General features: G+C 32.0%; 2 protein-coding genes across 2 annotated transcripts; one reads left to right on the top strand and one right to left on the bottom strand.

The window, feature by feature from the left end:
- Positions 1-4,585: 4,585 nt before the first annotated feature.
- LOC105619109 (aquaporin AQPAn.G) lies at positions 4,586-7,672 on the top strand. The gene is made up of 4 exons (XM_012200640.1): positions 4,586-4,843; positions 5,697-5,981; positions 6,309-6,518; positions 7,631-7,672. The coding sequence occupies exons 1-4, from the start codon at positions 4,586-4,588 to the stop codon at positions 7,670-7,672; spliced, it is 795 nt and encodes a 264-aa protein (XP_012056030.1).
- A 4,740-nt stretch (positions 7,673-12,412) lies between these two features.
- LOC105619108 lies at positions 12,413-18,711 on the bottom strand. Its single transcript, XM_012200639.1, has 2 exons — positions 18,559-18,711; positions 12,413-15,706 (listed from the first exon to the last, which is right to left on the bottom strand). The coding sequence occupies exons 1-2, from the start codon at positions 18,709-18,711 to the stop codon at positions 12,413-12,415; spliced, it is 3,447 nt and encodes a 1,148-aa protein (XP_012056029.1).
- Between the last annotated feature and the right edge of the window lie 3,496 nt (positions 18,712-22,207).

The following is a 22,207-nucleotide window of genomic DNA, read 5'->3' as shown; positions in this document are numbered from 1 at the left end:
AGTCAGTTTCTCTTTTTTTAAATACTGACTAACTTTAACGTGTGTTATTTAATTTATCTAACTTTAGTGTTAGTTTATATATTTAACATATTATACATAAAATACATAATTTGCTTTGATATAAATAATAATAAATATACAATTTTGATATAAATAGTAATAAACATATAAGACCAATTATAAAGATTATGCTTTTCGCGGGTTTCTTCCGTGTCCAGATCCATTCTTGGAATGTCAACGTTTCATGAACTTTGCAGTTCACTTCATCAGGGCGAGGAGCAGCCTGATACTGAAACGTTGGCATTCCAAGAATAGATCTGGACATGGAAGAAATCCGCGAAATGCATAATCTTTATATAGAAAAGAACCGTGGAAGTCTCAAGAATATTATATAAGACCAATTTTTCATATCAAAGAAACATATTTAAATCATAATTTCGACCGCCTTTCAAAGTCTAAAGCACAAATTGCGTTACGTTAGACGCAGAATGAAACGTTTGCAATTCGAATCAAACTAGCATTTAACGCGACGTATGTATGCCAATCATGGTCTCTTCTAGTAAATACGTGACGTTCACATGAACGTCTCAACTATTTTCTCTATTTTATCGTGCTATTTTATCGTGTTGTTTTCACAAAAGTCATGCACCATGTTTCTCCATTATTTTTAGTATCTCCATCACATCAATAAATACTCACGTCTCGTAGATTTTAATTTTTAAAGGAAAAATCATCAATTGATATTAAAAAAAAATGTTAATCATTATATAAATTATATATCCTTTGCAAAAGATATTTATTTTATTAATAAATTATTAAATAAATGATTTCACTATTAATTGGCTACGCAATTGTTGTGTAAATTAGAACATTTTTTAAATAAATGTAAACAAATGAATTTAATTAAGGGTTAAATATGATAAAAATTTAATTGAAACTTTGATCTCGTAAAGGATGAAAAAATTGAGATATAAATAAAAATTTATGTAATAAAATTATATAAATATAATTTGTGCGTGTGCGTGTGTGTGTGTGTGTGTGTGTGTGTGTGTGTGTGCGCGCGCGCGCGTGCGTGCGTGCGTGTGCGCGTGTACACATATATGTATATATACACATAAATAATCAGAAAAATAATTTAAAAATTAAATTTAAAACTGATTGGAAATTAATTATATAAATTATGTAAACAATTTATAAATTATGTTAACAATTATGCAACAATTTGTATGTAATAAAAGAATTATAATTTGAAAGTTAAACTGAAATCTGTCTGGAAAAAAATTAAAACTGATACATTTAATAATTTTAATACAAATTTAATTTTTAAAATGTCCTATTCCAAGATAAAATTTCATTAATTTAATTTAAGCCAAATTAAGTCTACGCCGATTAATGATGCAAAGACAAAGGCTATTATAGCTTCAGCCTAAAGTGGAACGAGTGGATCACCAGTCGGACATGGTCAATCGTCGATCGATCCTTTAAAGGGATCGAGAAGAAATCGTACAATGTTCACTGAGAAACAGAAACGAAAAGATAAAGAGTAGAGGGGAAAAATCCTGACATGACCGTATAGGGATAACGATCTCTCTAACGGTCACCGATAAATCACTGGAGGATCTAACGGGTGATTTATGCTTCCGAAACAACCGGTCTTCGCTTTCATGGAACGGTCGGCAATCATAAAAGAACAAATCCAGTGAATTCTCAGATATGGTAGAACGGAGGGGGTTTTTTATTACCGCCAGGTGGAAGGCGATATCGATAATCGCACGGTAAAGGACTCTTTTTGTTCGCCATCAAATGTAGCGAAGCGTGCGAAAAGGAAGTCAAAAGGGGCGGTATGGAAGAATAACAAAAACTCATATAATAGAAAAACCGATGGAACGAGAACGGTTGAAAACTTTCGAGGTTTCGTTATCTATTTATAGCACATTCATGTTGCACGTTTCTGTTGTAGCAACCGTTTGATTGTTGACAGATGATTGAAATAATTGATATTGGGGCTGCGTTCCGATGTTCATTGCCAATATTGAAAATCTTTAGTGTACGTAATGTATATAAATTTTCAGCACTAGTAGTGAAATACAACCTAAGAGTTGTTGTTATATGAAAAAATTTAAATATTCTATGAATTTTGAAGCGCTCACAATCGAGTATAAAATCCTTATCATAAAATACTTATATACGTGGAAGTTTTGATATTCTGTTAATCATCTTGAATGTCTACATAATTATTTTGTGATGGTCAAACAAAATTATTTTTAAATTTTTACCTCAGCAAAAAATCATTCTTTTCATATAATCTTAAAAAGAAACTATAATTACATTATTAAACAGACATAATTAGAATTAAGAAATCATACAAATTTAATTCAAAAATAGATAAAATTATATTTTTAAATATAAATTATACTATTATATGCACAATATTAAATAAATAAATAGCAAATATAAAACAATATAAAAATATGCAATTAATAATATGAACTGACATTACGCGAATTGAGTGAATGAATTGATAGATCTCATAATATCTCTAAATTTAATCTAAATTTAAATATTTAGATATTTTCCAATATAAAGATTAAAAGATTTTTTCATCTTATGAAATTTTTCAGAAAATTTGTTTAATCATTTGCATTTTTTTATTAGTAAAATTTCCATAACATTTAACGTGCAGAGAACTGCTAGCACAAATAAAAAATAATTGTTTAATGTATTATGCACAATTTGCGCCAACAACAATAGGAACTTGCGTTTTCCATTTGATTAAATCTCGCAGTATAAATAAACACATTTACAAAAATACAATATAATCTCTGCAATCGCATAATCATGACCAATAAATGGCAGGAAAAATAAATACAAACGCGATAAGAAATAATAATTTGATTCATACACAGAATTCCAGCGTACAGTCACACGCCTTTATATTAACGTGCGAATATAAACTGTACTTTTACAAGTCAAATTGCTAGTCTGGCGGAATTTATTAATTCAGTTAATGTCCCCCCCCCCCGGATGAAATACATAAATAGCGTCAGAAAGTCGAAACTTTAGAAAATATAATGAATGACGATATATTAATACTCTCGAAAATTTTAACTTATAAATTATATAATTAAAATTTTAGCTTATAATTTTAGCTTAAAAAATAGTCTTGAAAACGAAAAACTTATTTTCAAAAAAATCCGGTTTCTTCGGACTTCATAACGGTACAATTTAGCAAATCGGCCTTATAAATGACAAATAATTTTATGACACAATTGGGCGGACGCGAAGGAAGAACAATCTCGGACTGTGACATCATCTGTAAGATCATCTTGGCTCACAACTTTAGTAATGACGCTTATATAATTATGTAATCCGCGTAATTATATAATGGAATTTTTGGAGGGCAACTCGATTGTCCCTGACGACGGTTTGCTTAAGCATTTATCAGGGAAATAAATTGTATGATGAACGAAATATAATGATGAATCACGAAAAAAGTCACAGCTCAGAAATAAACTTAAATAAGACATTAAAAACAAATCCAGTTCCTTATTCTTTGTTCCTGAAGAAGCTATTTATTTTTTTTTTTAATTGTAATAGATAATATTAATAGTACAAAAAAATTGTAATTGTAAATTATAGAATACAGATGTTTAAATATATGAGCTTTTCATTTCAATTGGAAAAGAAACGCGGCTGTTTTTAATTAAAAGGTCACTTACGCGCTACGTAGGTGACGATCAGCGAGCTTTGGCGCGATTAGGTAATTCGAACCGATCGTTCGAGGTGAGGATGTGACGATCTACATACGTAATGCAGCCTGTCGAAGCTTTTGTCGCACTCGTAAACCATTGCGTCCTCGATCTACATCCACTCGCCGTCAATCAACAGAACCGCTAAACGTCGCTAAAGAAGAGTGTTAAAGTTCAAAAAGGAAGTCCATTCTAAATTTCAAACTCTTAAAATGCTTCCGTTTATTCATATACGTAATAACGATTGCGAATTAAATATCTTTCATTTCTTGGAAACGTGCCAAATCTCAATTAAAAAAAAAATCTGTGCTTATAACGATATAAGAACTATGTTACGTCAATTGTATAACCCTGAAATGATACTTACCATTTTTTTATATTGTTCTTTGGATATGTTGTAGAGCATAAAAAATTACCAGATCCATATTCTTTTATCTGCTTATCTCAAGGAAAAATCTTCTAAAAAATAACAATTTTTTTCATTTTCAGTATTTCCGAAAGTATGAGATATATAAAACAAAGTTTTAAAAACTTTTAACGAGATATTGATATTTTGCGAAAATGTCAAATTTTTTAAATTTACCTTCACTTCCAGGAATTATTCCGATTCCTAAACCTTGAGATAAACAGAAAAGAATCTAACATCTTTTGATGTTCTACAATTTACAACAATATATCTAAAGTTCATCAAAATTGGTAAGTGGACAATTCTGACAGGTCTCTTATAAGACTATATTAAATTTGTTTATTGTTTCAAGATAAACATTTTTATTCGAATAATATGTATCTTTTTTATAATTTTGTTCTTAAATTTATTTTTTACTTACATATCTCAGATGGTGAATCTGAAGAACGCCTTGGGTGCTGATGAGCTTACCGATAAGAAGGTCGGTCTTCCTCGTGCTCTTCTGGCAGAATTTTTAGGCACCTTATTACTGAACTTCTTCGGCTGCGGTGCCGCGTTGACCGGAGATGTTACCGCCATCAGCTTGGCCTTTGGTTTGACGGTAGCGTGCGCAATTCAAGGGATAGGACACGTCTCTGGAGGTCATGTCAATCCGGCGGTCACACTCGGTCTTGTCGTCATTGGGAAGGTAATGTTTTATACTAATATTCAATAAAAATTTTAATATTTTTATTGAATGTTTTAGGTATATTAAATACGATAAAGAAGAACAATAATACATAATGTATTATTTGAAACATCCAACTTTGATCATTCTTGATTTTCTTTATCGTATTTGATGATTCACATCTGCAGTGCTTAAAATTCTTAAATTAATGTATAGTATTGAATTATTTTTATTGAATATTAATTTTATTAAGTTTTAATATTATAAATTTTTTTAATAATACTTGTTCTATCTAAACTCTCTTTGTTCTTGAGTAGTTACCACACAGTGACTTAAGTAGCTAGTTAAAGCGCGTCAATTTGATACATTGTATGCGTATCATATGTACTGAGAATTATCTATTATTCCGTAAATGAAATCTATCCTAGAAGACTCTCAAGAATTTGATATCTCGCAATGAAAATCGATCATCTTCTATAAAAATCTATTCGGATATTCAAAACAAGTTCTGTAATAATTCTATTAATAAAAAATCAAATATCTATCTAATATTCTATCTAATATTCTGAATTATAGTATAATAATTTAAACTTAATTACATAATTATAATTATATAATTTAAAACTTAATTCAAATTACATAATTTACATAATTTAATTATATAATTAAATTATGTAAATAATTCGGATAAATTACCTATATAATAATGTTTATAATTATATATATATATATATATATATGTATATATATATAATTTATCCGATTAATATTAAAATCTATTCCTTTCTTTTTTTGCTCTAGTACTTTTTAAGTACCTTTTTCAGGTATACCTGAATTATAATTGAGTTAACAAGATTCTGATTCGTAATCGCAGGTTCCAATTATTAGAGGCATTTTGTATGTTGTGGCGCAATGCGTGGGCGCTATCGCAGGTTCAGCGATTCTAAGGGCTCTTTCGAATGACAAACTGGAGGACTTTCTAGGTGTGGTGAAGCTTGCTGAAGGGATTACTCCAGTGCAAGGATTCGGCGTGGAATTCTTCCTTGCGTTGATCTTGGTGTTGGTAGTTTGCGGGGTATGCGATGCCGCTAAACCGGACAACAAAGCCATCACGCCTCTCATAATCGGTGTGGCGGTCACTGTTAGTCATCTCGTCGGAGTAAGTACTGATCAAAAATAGTTCCTATTTATTTTAAGTCAATTATTTACTTTGATTTTATATATATTAAAGAAATTTAATTGAATATAATAACCCGACATGTCAAAATTGAATTAAATTATAATTCAGTTATCCTTATATTCAGATATAAAATTTATTTTAAAATCTTATACTCTAAAAATCGTTATACAAGTTAGAATTTGTTTTGGAATTAATATCTTATTCCTATATATAATTCTTTAAAAGTTTTAAGAAATGAAAGAAATTTAAAAATTAATTCTGTTTTCATAATCATTTTATACATTTGTAATAACTTTTAATAATTAGGTACCGCGAACGGGTGCGGGGATGAATCCAGCACGTTCGCTGGGCAGCGCCGTGGTGATGGGCGCTTTCAAAGATCATTGGGTGTATTGGGTGGGTCCGATTATGGGCGGTATGGCCGGTGCACTCCTCTATGTGCATGCTATCGGACCCGCCAAGCAACCAGAAGCGCCCACCAGGACCTATGCTTCCGTCTCCACCGAGGAAAAGGAGGTATATTATACTACAAGAATATAAGACCATTTTCAGACACGAATGAAAAATATTTTGCCAAGATCTTGTAATTTAGTTTCAATCTCCTATAAATTTATTAAATTTAATTAATTTTAATTAATTTTTTAAAACATTTCTTAATTTCTGTAATAAATTTTCCAATCATCTAAATAAATTATGAAAATAATGAAAAAATATATATTTAATTATTTTTAGTAATTTTTCAAATTTTTAAGTTCTTAATTCAATTATTTAATCAAATATTTTAAATTTCTCAATAAATAAAAATTAAATATTTAGATTAAGTTTCGAGCTTTTCGATTTTTTGTTTCAAATTGTTAGTGTCTGAAGTTGGCGAATATAATTTTTAAATATAATGTAAGTCTGGCATCTTCCTATGAATTAACATTTAATTCCGCATGAGACGCTGCACTGAAATATATGCATTTAACTTTTCTCTTATATAAACAATATTATTTATAGAATTTTGATTTTTTTTTTTTGATAGAAAATCCTTTGTTTTGGGAAAATAAATAATTATCCAATCCTCTTACAAGACAGAATATTTTAGAATAAAATTCATGCATGCTTATAATGCATAATAATAAAGATACAAAATCATTCTTATTCTCCAAAAAATAATGAGATTTTTTTTAGAAGAAAATTTTGTTTTTAAAATGACTTTTCATATACTAATTTTCCTATGATAATACAATAATTTTCCTTCATAAATTAAAAAAAAGTTAAAAAGAGAAAAATAATCGTCTAAAAATATTTTAAGAAATGATGGAATACAAGAGACATATTTGCTTTTTGTAAAATTTTCATGACTCCGCATTCTTTCTTAATTCTGTATAAAATCTAACAACTGTTTTGCACTGTGAATCTGAATGTACTATTTCTCGGTATAAGACCTTCCACTCTAAGCCCACGATCGTCTCTGTCCCACAGAGGTTCGAGTACATTGACAGCGGACGTGGCGGACTTTAAGATACGAAGATGCTCAGACATACAAGAGCGAGTTAGTAATTTGCCTATAGTATAGAACTTCCATTTTAAGAAAAAAAGAATAAAAAGAGAACAGTGAAGATGAAAACATCCTTATTTTACAGCTCCAGACTCTTACCAACAGGAAAAACGTCAATCCCGCTTGATGCTTTAACCGATTCTAACTTCTTCTGCCAACTCGCCAATCGTCTATGTGATAAGAATTATCAGACGACTCTTTTATACATATATAAAAACCGCAGGTGTATGTTTTAAAACTGAAATTAATGAAATTACACAGCTTACAGAGTGGTTTTAGAAAAACGTGATCGTGACGTCGATTTTTATTTAACATTGAAGATATATATAGGATCATTTAAAGACATAAATATTCACATTTCAACGTTTCGAAATAAAATGTATAATTTTTATGATACAATTAAATATAATCAAAATTTTTTAAAAGTTCAGCGCAAGAAGTATTAACATAACTTAAAAAGCTTTTGATGTTAAATAATTTGAAAAATCAATCAAATATAATCACAAAAAACATTAAACGCAGCTAAATTAATTAAATCGAAAATGGATTTCTCAAGAAAATTTCTGACTTTATAAAATATTGGAGCGATAAGAGAGTCTCTATCTTTGTCTATAATTTTGTGCCAATTTATCACTACAATATTTTTCATTGCATAAACTGAACTTTCAAAAATTTAATTATACGACATTCTCATATAGATTGACTTGTAATCGAAAGATAAGAATGAAGAAAGCCAAAGAGATCGTCACAAAATATTTCACTTGCCGATATCTCATGCTGATATCTACATTGGATGACACAGTCATTTATTGCACAAGATTGCATTTTGATAATACCACTGATAATCGATCGATTTAACTTTCGGCTAAATTTTCCTTCAATCACTCATTAAACTTCAATCAGTCATACTTGAAAAATCAATTTGCTTAAATCCACGTATAAAATAATTTCAGCAATTGATAGTGTTCCATAATTATACTTCAACGAATGTGTTTCTATTAATTATGATGACTCAAAATTTCCTCAAAATGCTTCTATAATTTATTATTTTTTTTAAATATTTATCATATTGTTCTCATTTCATATATATGAATAAAATTTTCAAATCAATCATTAATAATTTATTTAGTTATTAATTAAGATTAATTACGATGTTGTAATACATTTCAATATTAAAAATTCAATCACAATTAAATTATCTATTTTAAAATAAATCATTATTTTCCCACTTGTTTAATTATTTGCATATTTGCGTGACTTTTCGATTATTTCAAAATCAATTAAAATTTAATATACTTACAAGTAATTTTGTTTCTAATTTTTTTGCCCATAATTATTGTAGATATACTTTCTAAAACATATCGATACATGAAATGTATGCTTATTTAAAAAAATTTGTAAGATATTTGATTAAAAATCACTAATCTCTTATAAGCATATCACAAAAATATCGCGACTAATTTTCAAATCATTGATAATCATGACTATTTTGATTCATCATATATATTTTTTATAGTGATAATAAAAACATGCATTTCTTTCGTAAATAAAAATACTGCGTAATATACGAATATTTATGGTATGTGTCAATAAAAATCATTAAAGAATACATATATTGTATATTCATCGTAAATGACGTAAATGTGAATTATATGTAATGTGTTGTACGGAATAAAATATATAAGTTTTTATACAAATTGTCCTGATTATTATTATCCTCTCGTCATAAATAAAACACCGTTATGATTATTATATTTATATTGTATGTATATAATTATTAAATAATTATATATTAAATTCTTACCTTTCTTTTTCTCTTTGAACTATCTTGTTTGGGAGAGGCTGGGATGGAGAACAGGCGCAATAAATATCGCGATCGACTTTCTAACTTACACATTTTTGTATATTATTTCATATATAGTTCCAAATATCTTGCAGAATCGGATAACCTATCATTTAACATGTTATCGTTTTATTATTACAATTTAATTGAAATAAAACTGAATATGATTATTGTGAACATAATATATATCTATTATAGTCATCAGTTAAGTTCCAAACTTTGTTGGAAATATGTTGACTTACAGAATCAGAGTCCGTTGCACCAATAAGAAAATCAAAAAAAAAAAAGGAAAAAATAAATTGTAATTATAATATCTACAATTATTCTAAATACAGTAGCACAAAAAAGGATTAATTTAATTATATAGATTAAATAGATCACTTTTCATTATCAACTCATGTTAATTTTAATCGACTCTAGTTAATTAAGTTAAAAGTTAATTATCAATTAACTTTTAAATCAATTAAGGATCGATTGTTCCGCCTTTTGGTAAATTTTACCTGTTAGGTAAATCTGACAATCCGCTGTGATTCTTGCTACTTACTCAACAGGTAAAATTTATCAAAAGGAATAATCGGACCTTAATTTTTTTTCAAAAATTATATATAAAGCAAAACTACAATCTAAAATAGTTAAACTATTCTAACATTTTCATATGTTATTATCGATATATAATTATGTTGAAGTAAATGAATTATATATTGCTTATATTTAAAAATAAGCAAAGCTTAACTGATCGAGAGGAAATGTTCCAGGCGAATGACAGTTGATTGGTGCAACTGGTTCTGGCTGTGTACTAATCCTTAATGCTAAAAAGAAGACGAATCCGATGACTGCGCGATCAGGGGATCATGACTTTTCTTTTTTCTTTATTTAGTTAACGAAAACGAACGTGTGCGAATGAAGGAAACCGTTAGGAGACATGGTATGTACAGACATGTTTTCACAACTGTGATACAATTCGCAAGTCGGAGCCAAAAAAAACCATCCGATAGCTGACCTTATATTTACAATTGTTCTCTCATTGCGAATGTACCAAGTCGATAAAGGATCAAAACAAACAAATAAGATCACAGTTTTTTCCAGAAATCCAAAAAGTGCTTTTCACTTCGAGAACACAATGTAAATTAAATTTTGCAATCAAGACAAGTTAGATAAGATAAACTCAATATAATACATCAAAATGTTACAACTTTTCGAGTTATTCATAGAAAAATAATAAAAATAATTGTATATACCTACAAAAAAAATTTCAGATAAAATGAAATCTTTTTGAAATGTACATAATAGATATCCCGATGCGTTAAATAATTAAAATAATTAATATTCGTCACATTCGCACGATGAATGACTCAATTTAAATTATTTTCGATATATCGGTTATTTTTGAACAAAAAGAAATTGAGCGAAAGAAATTTAATGTGATCTTAATGAAACGAGCGCGATCACCGAGCTTCGATATCATTAAAGCGATTTAATTATAAAAAGTGCTTCAATGAAAAAATGCAACAATATTCTTTCGTAAAAGTATCATACGATCAATTCAATCGGTTTTAATATCTGTATACATTATCATGGGGAATATTGATGCTGTCAATTTAAATCGCCGAGATTCTCGTCTTGCGCAATTGGAAATTAGCATTATTATTCTAAATATTAATAGTATTGTCAAATTGTGTATTAGGATATGAAACATTAAAATGTTATATAGTATTTAAGGAAATGAATTAATAATCTTTATCTCACAATAAGTATTGACAATTATATAAAGATGGAAGCTCAAAACAATTAGAAGAGACTAAAGTCAATTATAGAAACTAAAATTATAAAAGAATAAAATATTTAGATTCTTTGTTGTAAAGTTATATCAATATTTTAACACATAACAGTATCCTTATAAATAATAACTAATTTTTTTAAAATTAATATAGTGTATATATATATATATATATATATATATATATATATATATGTATATATATACATATACATATACATATATTATATAATTTATAAAAGCATGTAGTTCTAACATACATAATTCAAAAAAATTTTGTTGTAATTATTATATAATATATATCTTTATATATATTAATATAAGTATCATTTTAAAATAATTAAAGTTCAAGCAAGTTTTTAAAATTTGATTTTTCTATTCCTTTATCGTACAACGTGTCTTAACAAAAAACTTATGCAAAATATAATCATATGTATACAGATTTTTTTATAGTCGATCAAAAATCATCATACATTATACAAATGAGAAGATACTTTTTCAAGACATACGTGCCTCCTGCAGCTAAAGTCTAAAATAATTCATTTTTATTAAATGATTCAAACTCATTTTATATGCGAGATCCATTTTAATATGTAATTTTTTTATGGCTTTATAACTGCAACATTGTATCACTTTTTTAACTCGATAGACAATTTCGATTGTATGATATCAATAGTTGCTTTCCATTTACATACAACTTGAATCTAAAGTGAGTATTTCATACTCAAATTAATGACGTCATTATTTGCTTACTACGATAAAAAAGTTGAGGAAATGAGTCGGGAATTGTGCAGCATTTTCGAGACTACGTGGTGAAGATACAGGAGACAGTTTTGAGCAATCTCACGCAAATTTTACATGACAACATAAGTTCATAATCTGATTTTTAAAATGAGTTTATAAGACTTATAAAGGTCTCGATTTTTCTATCTTGTGCAGATTTTAGACAAACTCAGTTAAATCTCACTTGTCAGAATGCAAAAGGAACGCGCATTCAACGAAGTTATGACGTCACAAGTAAGAATTATCTGAGAATCGATGTAAATGGAAAGCAACTAATAATACCGTCCAATGCTAGAACGTTAATATTGACGTCCAAACTAAATAGTGATTAATTTTAATATTATCAAATATTAAAATTAATTACCAATTGAGCAAGAGATCTTGAGAATCTTACAGCGAACATAATTCGGGACCATAATTTTTACTTAGTAAAACACTTCAACCAAGAAAAAAAGAACAAACCTTCAACCTTCCATCTGTGAAAGCTTGTCCTCCAAGCTGTCCTGGCTATCATTAGTATCGTTCAAATTGATAGTGTTATTGCCCTGTGACAATTCAATGACGGATTCGGTCAGATTATCGCTCGCTGATTTTTGTATATCTAAAACGTCGTCTGATGCCTCAAAAATCGAAGCAGTTTCCGAAAGATCTTGAGTGTCCAGTGCGATTGTGCCGGAGTCAGGTTGACTCTCCTCTTGTACGGCGATGATCTGCGCAGATTCCTCCACCTCAGGATCCAATTTGATCTCCGTTTCCTGCGCAACTTCAACCTCCATCGCCGTCTCCTGCTTAATATCCTCTTCGTTTATTATGCTGTTCTGATCCAACTGCTCGTCAACTATCGCAGAGTCAGTCTTTCGTTTCACAGACGTACCTGGCGTTGACGATGTTGCAATACCAGAAATTTGCGTGAGATTACTTAAAACTGTCTCCTGTATCTTCACCACGTTGTCGGTAGTCTCGAAAATGCTACACAATTCCCGACTCATTTCCTCAACCTCTGATGTGTCACCGGGCTTTACAATCATGTAACGCTTATTCGAGTACACCTTGTTGCTCGAGATAGTTGGACCCTTCTTCGGAATTGGTGTACTACTTGACGTAATAGTACTATTACCGCTCACTGTACTTTGAATTTCTTTCTGAACATTTTCTAACGTTTCCTCCACGGTAGGACTCTCTTCTTTTTTCAACAGAACCTTCTCCGTTTCTTCCTTTTCTACTTGGATCAAATTGCTTTTTATCGTTTCCGTATCATCATTATATTCCCGCTCCTCATCATATATACTTTGTTTCCGTTTCACAAATACTCTCTTGAGCGGTAGCTGCTGTTCATCCTCAGACTCGTCATGTCGCTCCGGTATCTCATCAATCGTCTCGTAGTCCTGCTGCGCTTTCTTCGCCTGCAACTCCTCGATCTTCAGCCTTTGCTGCTCCACTCGCTTCTCCAATTGCTCCAGCTTCTCCTTGGTTTCCTGATCCTGGCCCTGAGTGATCAACTGCGTTTTTTGCGAAACGGTCGAACTCTTTGGCGTGCCGCTGCTGGATGACGCCGAAGTCTTCAATTCGAACTTCTCGTTCGGAATAACATCTGTTTTTTGACGTTGTTTCGCGGATTGTAATACTGCTTGTATCAAATTCTGACTCTTATCGAGCGGTAGTTTAGTTACTACTCGCTTCACCACATTGCCAGCCGGTAATTTCGCCAGTTCCGCAGGATCTATCGTGGTACCATCGGGATTCATAATAACTTCACGAGTAGTGTCACCCTGTCGGATAATTCTACGAACAATCACCCGTCTGATCTTATGCGTGCCGGGAGTACCGCTCAAAGAAGAGTCTCCGTCCTTGACACTAGGTGTACTTGATACTGATGTGCTTCCTTCGTTACTACTTCCTGCCGGTTTCCTCGTCACAATTCTTTTAATCACCTTGATGGTTTTCGGAGTGGATGCTGAAGTCTCTGTATTGTCATTATCTTTGCGACTTTCTTGAGAAGTGATTTGCGATCTTATCGTAGGTGCTATTGATTCCTTAGACTCTTGATCGACATTCGATTGGTGCTTTAATGGGATCTTGTGTTCCTTGAATACTGAGGCAACGATCTTTTGCACTTGCGCCTCAGTGTCATCCACGTGGCTGCCCTTGGGGCTCTCCTCTTTCTGCGATGACGTGAGACCTTTCGAGCTGCTCTGAGAAGTAGTTTGTTTCGTGATTTTTTGCTCTTGAACATCACGACGCTGGATGGGCATTAACGTTTTAATGGTCTTCTTCACCATGTTGCCATCTTTTCCACGTACGAAAACCACCTTGCGTTCTTCCTTTTCTTGTCTCTCGGATTTCTCTTCTTTGTCTTCTCTGTCCTCCTCATCTTCCTCTTCTTCCTCTTCACTCTCTGAGGGCTTTGGCGGTTTTGGTAACTTTTTTACAATGTACGCCGGCGGCTCGTAATCATCGTCCCCATCAGAATATTGATCCTCTTCTTCTTCTTCTTCATCAGAATCTAGTTCAACATTCTTTTTATTGTCGGGCTGCAAACCGTCCGGGCCCATTTTCTCACCCGCCTCGATGTGCTGCTTGATGTGAGTAACATAATCGGCACGATTACGACATGATTCCTGACAAACATCACAGGTGAGGCCCATACCAGTGCGCTTCGTGTGTGTCAACTGGTGCACCTCTAGACTTTCCTTGCGTTTGAATGCCTTACCACAGTCCTCGCACACATGGCGCTTCTCCACCGAATGGGTACGCATGTGTCTAGTTAAATGATGCGATAGCAGGAACGTGCGAGGACACAATTTGCACATATATGGTCGATGACCAGCATGGGTAGATAGATGCCGGGCCAGCTTTGTGCTAGTGTGGAAGGCCTCCTTACAGTAGTCGCATACAAATGTTTTATCTTCATTATGAAGCATTTCGTGGCGTTCCAAGCCCTGTTTGTATTGGAAACGTTTGTTGCAAATGTTACATTGGAACGGCTTCTCTTTCTTGTGTGCCGAATCCTCATGTTTTTCGAGCTCCTCCGTGGTGAAGAATTCGCGATCGCAATGGGGACAGGCGTAACGCGTCTCTTCTCTGTGTACTTTCTCGTGACGTTGCAGCTGAGTCAGCCGCGAAAACTGCTTTTGACAAATCGAGCACGTATACGGCTTTTCTTCCGAATGTGTACTCATATGTTTGCTCAGATCGTATTTGGTAAAAAAGTGTCGGTCGCATTCGGTGCATTTGTAATTACGATCGCGATGAGCGCGCTGAACATGCAACATTAGAGCTTGACGTAATGGGAACGTACGTTCGCATTGCTCGCATGCATGCACTCTGATCTCTCCCGGCTCTAGTTTTCTCTCCTCTTTAATGTTACTCACTTCCTGTTCACCCTCACTGCCTCCATCCTGCTCCTCTTCATAAAGATGCTCTTCGTTGGCATTCTGTTTTTCATTTTGTCGCTCCCTTTCCCTCTCCCTCTCTCTTTCTCTGGTCTCACGTCTAGTATCTCTGCTATCGTTATCAGAAGTGCGTTGCTTTTTTGAAATCTCGTTCTGTGACCTAGACTCGACGGGTCTCTTGCTGCCAATTTCCGTCGGAGGATCATTGGGAATAGGAGGGAAGGGTCTCGGCAATACTCCAGACAGAGGGTAGTCTCTCAATGCTTCGTCAGCCTTTTTGCATTGCAACTTAAATTTATACGAGCGATCCAGATTCCAACGACACATATTGCAGATCATCTGCGGCATCCCGTCTGCAGCATAGACCTATCAAGAAACAAGATGTGGTGGATCGTTAGCAACGTGCTTACCTATCAAGGATCCGGAAAGAAGTGTCTTCGGTGTTGAACGTTCAGGAGTTGTAGGAGAGGTTGGATTTACATAATTTTTGTATTATAAATTCTCAAAGTTACATATACCTACTATAAATCTTGTAAATTATAATTTACATATATTAAAGTGCTGTATATAATATAGACACTATAAATACATATAAATACACATAACTGCACTACAATTTTGTATATATAATGTAAAAATTCGTTGAATTTTTTTAAAGAATTAAAAGATGCTCACGAAAAGGAAAAATAATAAAATATGTATATTACACCTGGGTAATATTAATAAAATATGCCATAATGGAAAATTAGAACACAAATATTGAATACAATATATATAATTTTCTTATTTATTTGCAAAAGAACATTATATTCTTATATAGAACATTATAAACGAATATATAAAATGAGACTCGAAAAAATCTATCAGTGAAAAATATAAAAAAGCCTATCCAAGTCTATATTAGCTGTTCGAATGCACAGAAAATTCTTTATTTTTGTGAATGTAACAAAACGAATAAAATATATAATATGTTTCAATTTGAGTCCTTATCAATATAAACTATAAATCGAAATTACATAAACAACGCAAATTCCAAGTTGATGATTCCCGACAACTTAGTTTAATTCGTTCTTCTTTATCCAAATGCCAAATTAGCTATGTAATGAATAGCCCAATGATTATCAAAAATATTAACTCATACTAGTACTTATTAATAGTAATAAAAAAACTTACATAAAGTAAACTTACATAAAGTAAAACCGAAGTCATATACATTGCGTCACTGAGTAGAATCACATCGCTCATCAGATTGTCAGATTTACTGTGTAGTTATTAAAAAGAAACACGAAATCGAAAAATTAAAGAATTATTAAAATCATTTGTCTGAATTTTTAATTATATCAATTTACATATAAGCGTTTTCTCACGACTCGATGTAAAGGTCTTGTCGACAGTCAGAGATACAATGAAAATTAAAATAATAAAGTCAAGTAGTTATTGAAATAAAAATAAAAATAAAAACAAAAGAAGGTAAAATCAACGTCACAATTTGTAAACAAATTCATGTATAGTCCAAAGAATACGTATTGTTCTAAATTCAAACTCTGTTTCTGTCTTTATATGGATCGCTTTCGAATTGAAGAATTGAAACATACATTTTATTCTTTTTGTTACATTCACACAAAAATAAAGAATTTTCTGTGCATCTGATGTAGGCTCGGATAAGCTTTTTTACATTTTTCACTGATAGAACATTATTTACATAATTTTTCTATTTTTTGAATTTTCATTTAAACAGAATGTAATGTATGTATAATACATAACATACTCGATAAAAATATAGATAAAATAAAATTATAATAATACAAGAGATATATAACAATAGAAAAATAAAATGCAAAAAAGTGATAGTATTTAACTTAAAATATTAAATAATAAATCTCTTTAATGTATTATTAATAGTACACTAAATAAATAGATTCTATTTCTTAATATTATATATTTATGTTCAGGATTGCCACAAATTTCGTAACTTTTCCCTGAATTTCAGACTAAATTTCATAATTTTCCTTGATGCTTCACATCAATAATATTTAAAATGTTTTTGTATTTTCATCCCGATTTAGAAACCGTAAAATATTTTGTTGAGAGAACAATTTAACATAGCAATGTAAATTACTTATTGCTGACACTGCTTGCTTAATTGCTAAGTTGATAGTAAATATTCTCAAACTGCGTAAATGTGATATAAACATATTAAATTTTTTTTAAATCAAGAATTTTAATTTTCTAAAAAATTTTTCAAATTTCCTAATCGTTTTCAATTTTCTTGATATTTTATAATCTTGATTTTGTATTAAAGGGATTTTACACGGTCAATAATAATGACGGTATATATAATATTTTTTGTATTTTTACAACCTTATACGATCATTAAACATGATATATTTCACTTTAAGTTGATGTACATTATCAATTGTATTGTAATATACTGTGATAGAGTCTAATAAAGCAATACTGACTCGAAAATCAAGATCTAGATCAGCATTCTATGTCAATTCATCCCACAATATTAACCACACATAATCAGTCACCACACATAATATTGTCAGTATTTGTTAATACTGACAGTATTATTATTGACTCTGTAGAATTATCTTTTCCGGACAACATGCATGTCTGGGAATGTCCAAAATATATCTTTAAAACGTCTCAATTTTAGATTTTTTATTGTCTAAATTCAGTTTCCATTAAAACGCGAAAAATACTAAAGCAATAAATATTAAAGCATTTATAAATATGAACAAATAGAATACTTCATCAACAATCGTTGGATAAAATCTTAATAAAATTTTACTTTATAACAAAAAACAAATTTGTTTTCTTACATTTAAACTATTTTTTAATAAAAATAAATCATCGTCGCGCTCAAAGGTCCGACTCTGAGAAACTTCGAAAAGAAAAAGAAATCAGGCGGGAAACGCAAATGAAACGTCCTCTCTTTGCAATCGCCGGAATCGCGCCATCAAATCGGTCGACAATATCACTACCTATATTACCATACGATCGTACATCAACTCACTTCGTGACAACAAAAGCACACCCCTCGCAGCAACTCGCCCCTGCCCCCTTCCACTTTCGCGCTACCTAATCAAACCCCTCTCCTCGATACAAGAACGGTGGAATCGGGTGTGATCACGCGCGTGTTACCCGCGAGGAGAACTCGACGGGGCATCTCCGGCGGTCGATGCCGCCAACAAGCCGTTGAGGGTACTCACCTCGATGGCGACGCAGGACATGATCTGCAACGCGAGCGGCACCTGGAACGGCTTGTTGTGGTCACGCTCATAGATGAAGCTTAGAGGCTCCGAATCCGTTAAGCAAAATCGGCAGACGCGCCGCGAGCGTAACGGCGCCGGCCTGTTCTCCATGTCTGCCGGCGTCTCTTTTCGCTCTCGCCGCCTCCTCCTCCTCCTTCTTCTCTTCTTCTTCCTCTTTGGTAGCGTGTTCCGATCCACTCCAACGGGCTCACCGATGCCTCGTCCCCGCTCGGCAATTCCACGCGATTAACTACTCGACTACTTAAAGCAACTCTACCACCCGACCACCGAGAGTATGAAATTCGCAGACGAACTCGCGCGGCTGCTACTTCGACTCACTCGTTAGTTGCTCGTTCGCCCGCTCGCTTAGCTCGCTCGCTCACTCGCTCAACGACGCCGAGCGTCGGTAAGCGTCGTTATTTCGACTTTCTCACCGGGGAATAGCGGGTACGCCGACACGGCGCTTTATAATGGCGGAAGAACGCGGAACAGGCTGGCCAAACGCGCGTAGAGAAGACGCCGTCGTCTTTGCACAGTGGCGCCGAGCAAATGTCGCTTGGACACGTGGCGCGGATGAGCTACTCGGCCGATAAAGTAGGGACCACGTTTGCCATTGATCAGTATCGGAACAATTTTAGTAATATCTTTTACAAAGAGATGGCGCACCTATCCTCGTTTTTATCCGCGCTTTTTTCACTTCATTATATTTTTTGCATGTTTTTGCGTATCAGTAAACAGACATAATAGAGCATTCTACACAAATTTGCATAGTCATATAAACATATGAAAATCATAAAGAAAATCATCCAATCATATTTTACGTTTGCCTTTATGACAAAAATGTGATTGAATTTTCTTTATGCATATGGTTATGTAGCTATGCAAGTTGTCTGGAATGGCCCTAAGGAACTTCACATAATAAAAGGAATAGAGAACAGAGAATAAGAATTTCAATTTATCAGAAACTATATAATCCACAATACATGATTTCTAATTTTCTATAGGTTGATTCTATAGGTTAATTTTCTATAGGTCTAATTTCTATAGGTTGAAATTCTTATTCTCTGTTCCCTGTTCCTTTTATTGTGTGAAGCTTCTAAGGGTTTATCCACACAATATTTTATCATAATATATAATAATAATATAGAAAACATATAATATTCATCATATTTTTTATCATATATCCCGTTACATTTTTCTGCTTTTTTTCTCCTACGAATATGACACATCTACTCTGAATAATCCGATGCTGCAATCACATGTATGGTAGGTGCCGCAGCCATAGACGTAATAAGAAGCCAGTTCATTTTGGCTGAACTTTTACATCAGTTCATCTTTCTTCCTTTTCTCTCCAAGAGGAAAGAAGAGAAAGAAAAATGAATTAGTGCAAAAATTCAGCCAAAAAAACTGAGCCAAAGAAATTGGTCTATTAATAGACCGAGCTTGTCCTCTACTTTGGCGTGAAGATCAGGTAAAAAAGGACAGAGAGCAGATGTTGTAGCTTTCTCTCTCTGTCATGCTCTCGAGCTTACTTTTTTTGTCTCTCACACTCAACTATCTCTCTATTTTTCTTTTTTTTACACCTTGCTTCCTCTCCTCCGCTCTTTCCTCATAAGAAAGAGAAAGTTGCACGGCATCCATTGTCTGTCCTTTTCTATCTAGACTTCAGGTTTCAAACCTCACGCTCGGTCTATTCTAATAGGGATATATCCACACAAATTTGCGTAGGTATAAACATATGCATAAAGAAAATTATTCAATCACCATAATCTATTATTATATTTAATAAATATGAGAATACACATAAAAAATGCAATAAACATAATAATCGCATTCAACAGATTCAACTGTTACGGAGCAGATCAATGAGTTTCGCAGCTATTGACGTATTCTTTTAGATTATTCAATAGCAGTGAACACTCACGGATCCGCAACGCAACAATTGAGTCTGCTGAATTGCGACTAATGTAATATATTAAAACATAACAATATAAAATATAGTATAATAATATGAAATATGGTTGCAAGAGATGAAAACATATAATTTAGCAAATATTTTAAATATTATTACCGTATTTTTACACAACTATGGTCCAATGACGCAACTATGACTCAAATACTCGAGCGCAAGAATACACCGATTTGGCAATTATTTACGTATTAAATGATAAAGAGTAGATTGAATAATATTGTTATGGTATTGGAAAATAGTCTTTCCGCATTTTTTTTCGTGTGAATTAAATATATTTGTATGATTTTATAGTTGTGTGAAATTACGTGTTATAATTAATTAATTAATTATTTATGAATATATATAATGTTCAATTTGTGTACACATATTTCATTACGTATAAAAAGAAAATTAACTTACTAAAAATTTTTGAAGTAAAAGATATTAATCTAGGAACGGTGCTTACTGGCCTAGTCGAGTATATAAAGTAAATAGTATTTCATGAGTTCACCATAGGGATCACGTGTGATTCGTACATCTCCAAGCTAACTACTGATTTGAAGATAGTGATAACCGTGGATTGACCAAAGTATTTCAAATTGGACAAAGGGCCAGTTAAATCTGCTCAGAGGGGTCAGATAAGATTCTGTATTGCTATTGACTGCAGCACTGTTTTTAACTTTAGATGGTGATGCCGACTTAAAAATGTCCATGTTGGCATCGGAATCATTGTTGAGAACTACCACCCTCTTTGCATCGTTCTCATCATCGCGATCATCATCACCAAAATTATCGAGCTCGAGATGCAGTTTGTTGCCTTCGTCGAGCTTCGAATTCGTTCAATGTTTTATTCGGAATAAACTGATAGATTTCCATCGGCGGTAGCATCTTTGTCGCCATCAGCACTCGAACGTTACTATACGTTTTCACTAAAATCAATCAATGGTGCTGTTACCAGCGTAGATTACTAACATATGCGTTTTCAGCAAAGTTTGAGTCCTTCTTGAGAACATCTCTATCAGTTCCTAATGACGGCGTTGCCTGGACACACCTAAAAGAGTGCATATAAAAGTATGAATAAGACCGTACTTATCGATGTCGGTACGGTAAAACCACTAATTGTAGATCATTCATTAAAAAAAAATTTATATTTTTATCCAGAACAGTATCAAACAATTAATAAAATATTTAATAGTTATAATTGATCATGAAGATTACATTATGTATGATTTTATTTTATTACCGTTTTATATATTTCAATTTGTATGAAAAAGTAGTGACAAATGTTTACAATTAGACCGCATGTACTAATTTCGGATCAAACGATTTATCTTTTACTACATTTCATAAAAATAACAAAAATGATTTGCCATACAATATCGCAATATATTTAACGAAATTATAATTGATTATTTATACATTATCAATGCATCTAATTCTAAGATCTTCTGGATCATAATGCAACCTTAATATATTCAAATTATGAATATTAAGATTTAAATTTTTACATATAGACATATATATATATATATATATATATATATATATATATATATTATTATTATTATTATTATTATTAACTAAACTAAACGTACGTTACGTTTACGTAGTAGTAGTACTATACTAATTAGTTAAATTAGTACTAAGTAATTAAAC

Source organism: Atta cephalotes (genome assembly GCF_000143395.1).
Source record: "Atta cephalotes unplaced genomic scaffold scaffold00019, whole genome shotgun sequence".
NCBI classification, from domain to species: domain Eukaryota; kingdom Metazoa; phylum Arthropoda; class Insecta; order Hymenoptera; family Formicidae; genus Atta; species Atta cephalotes.
Note: the sequence above shows the minus strand (reverse complement) of the source record. Positions and strands in the feature narration are given on the sequence as shown.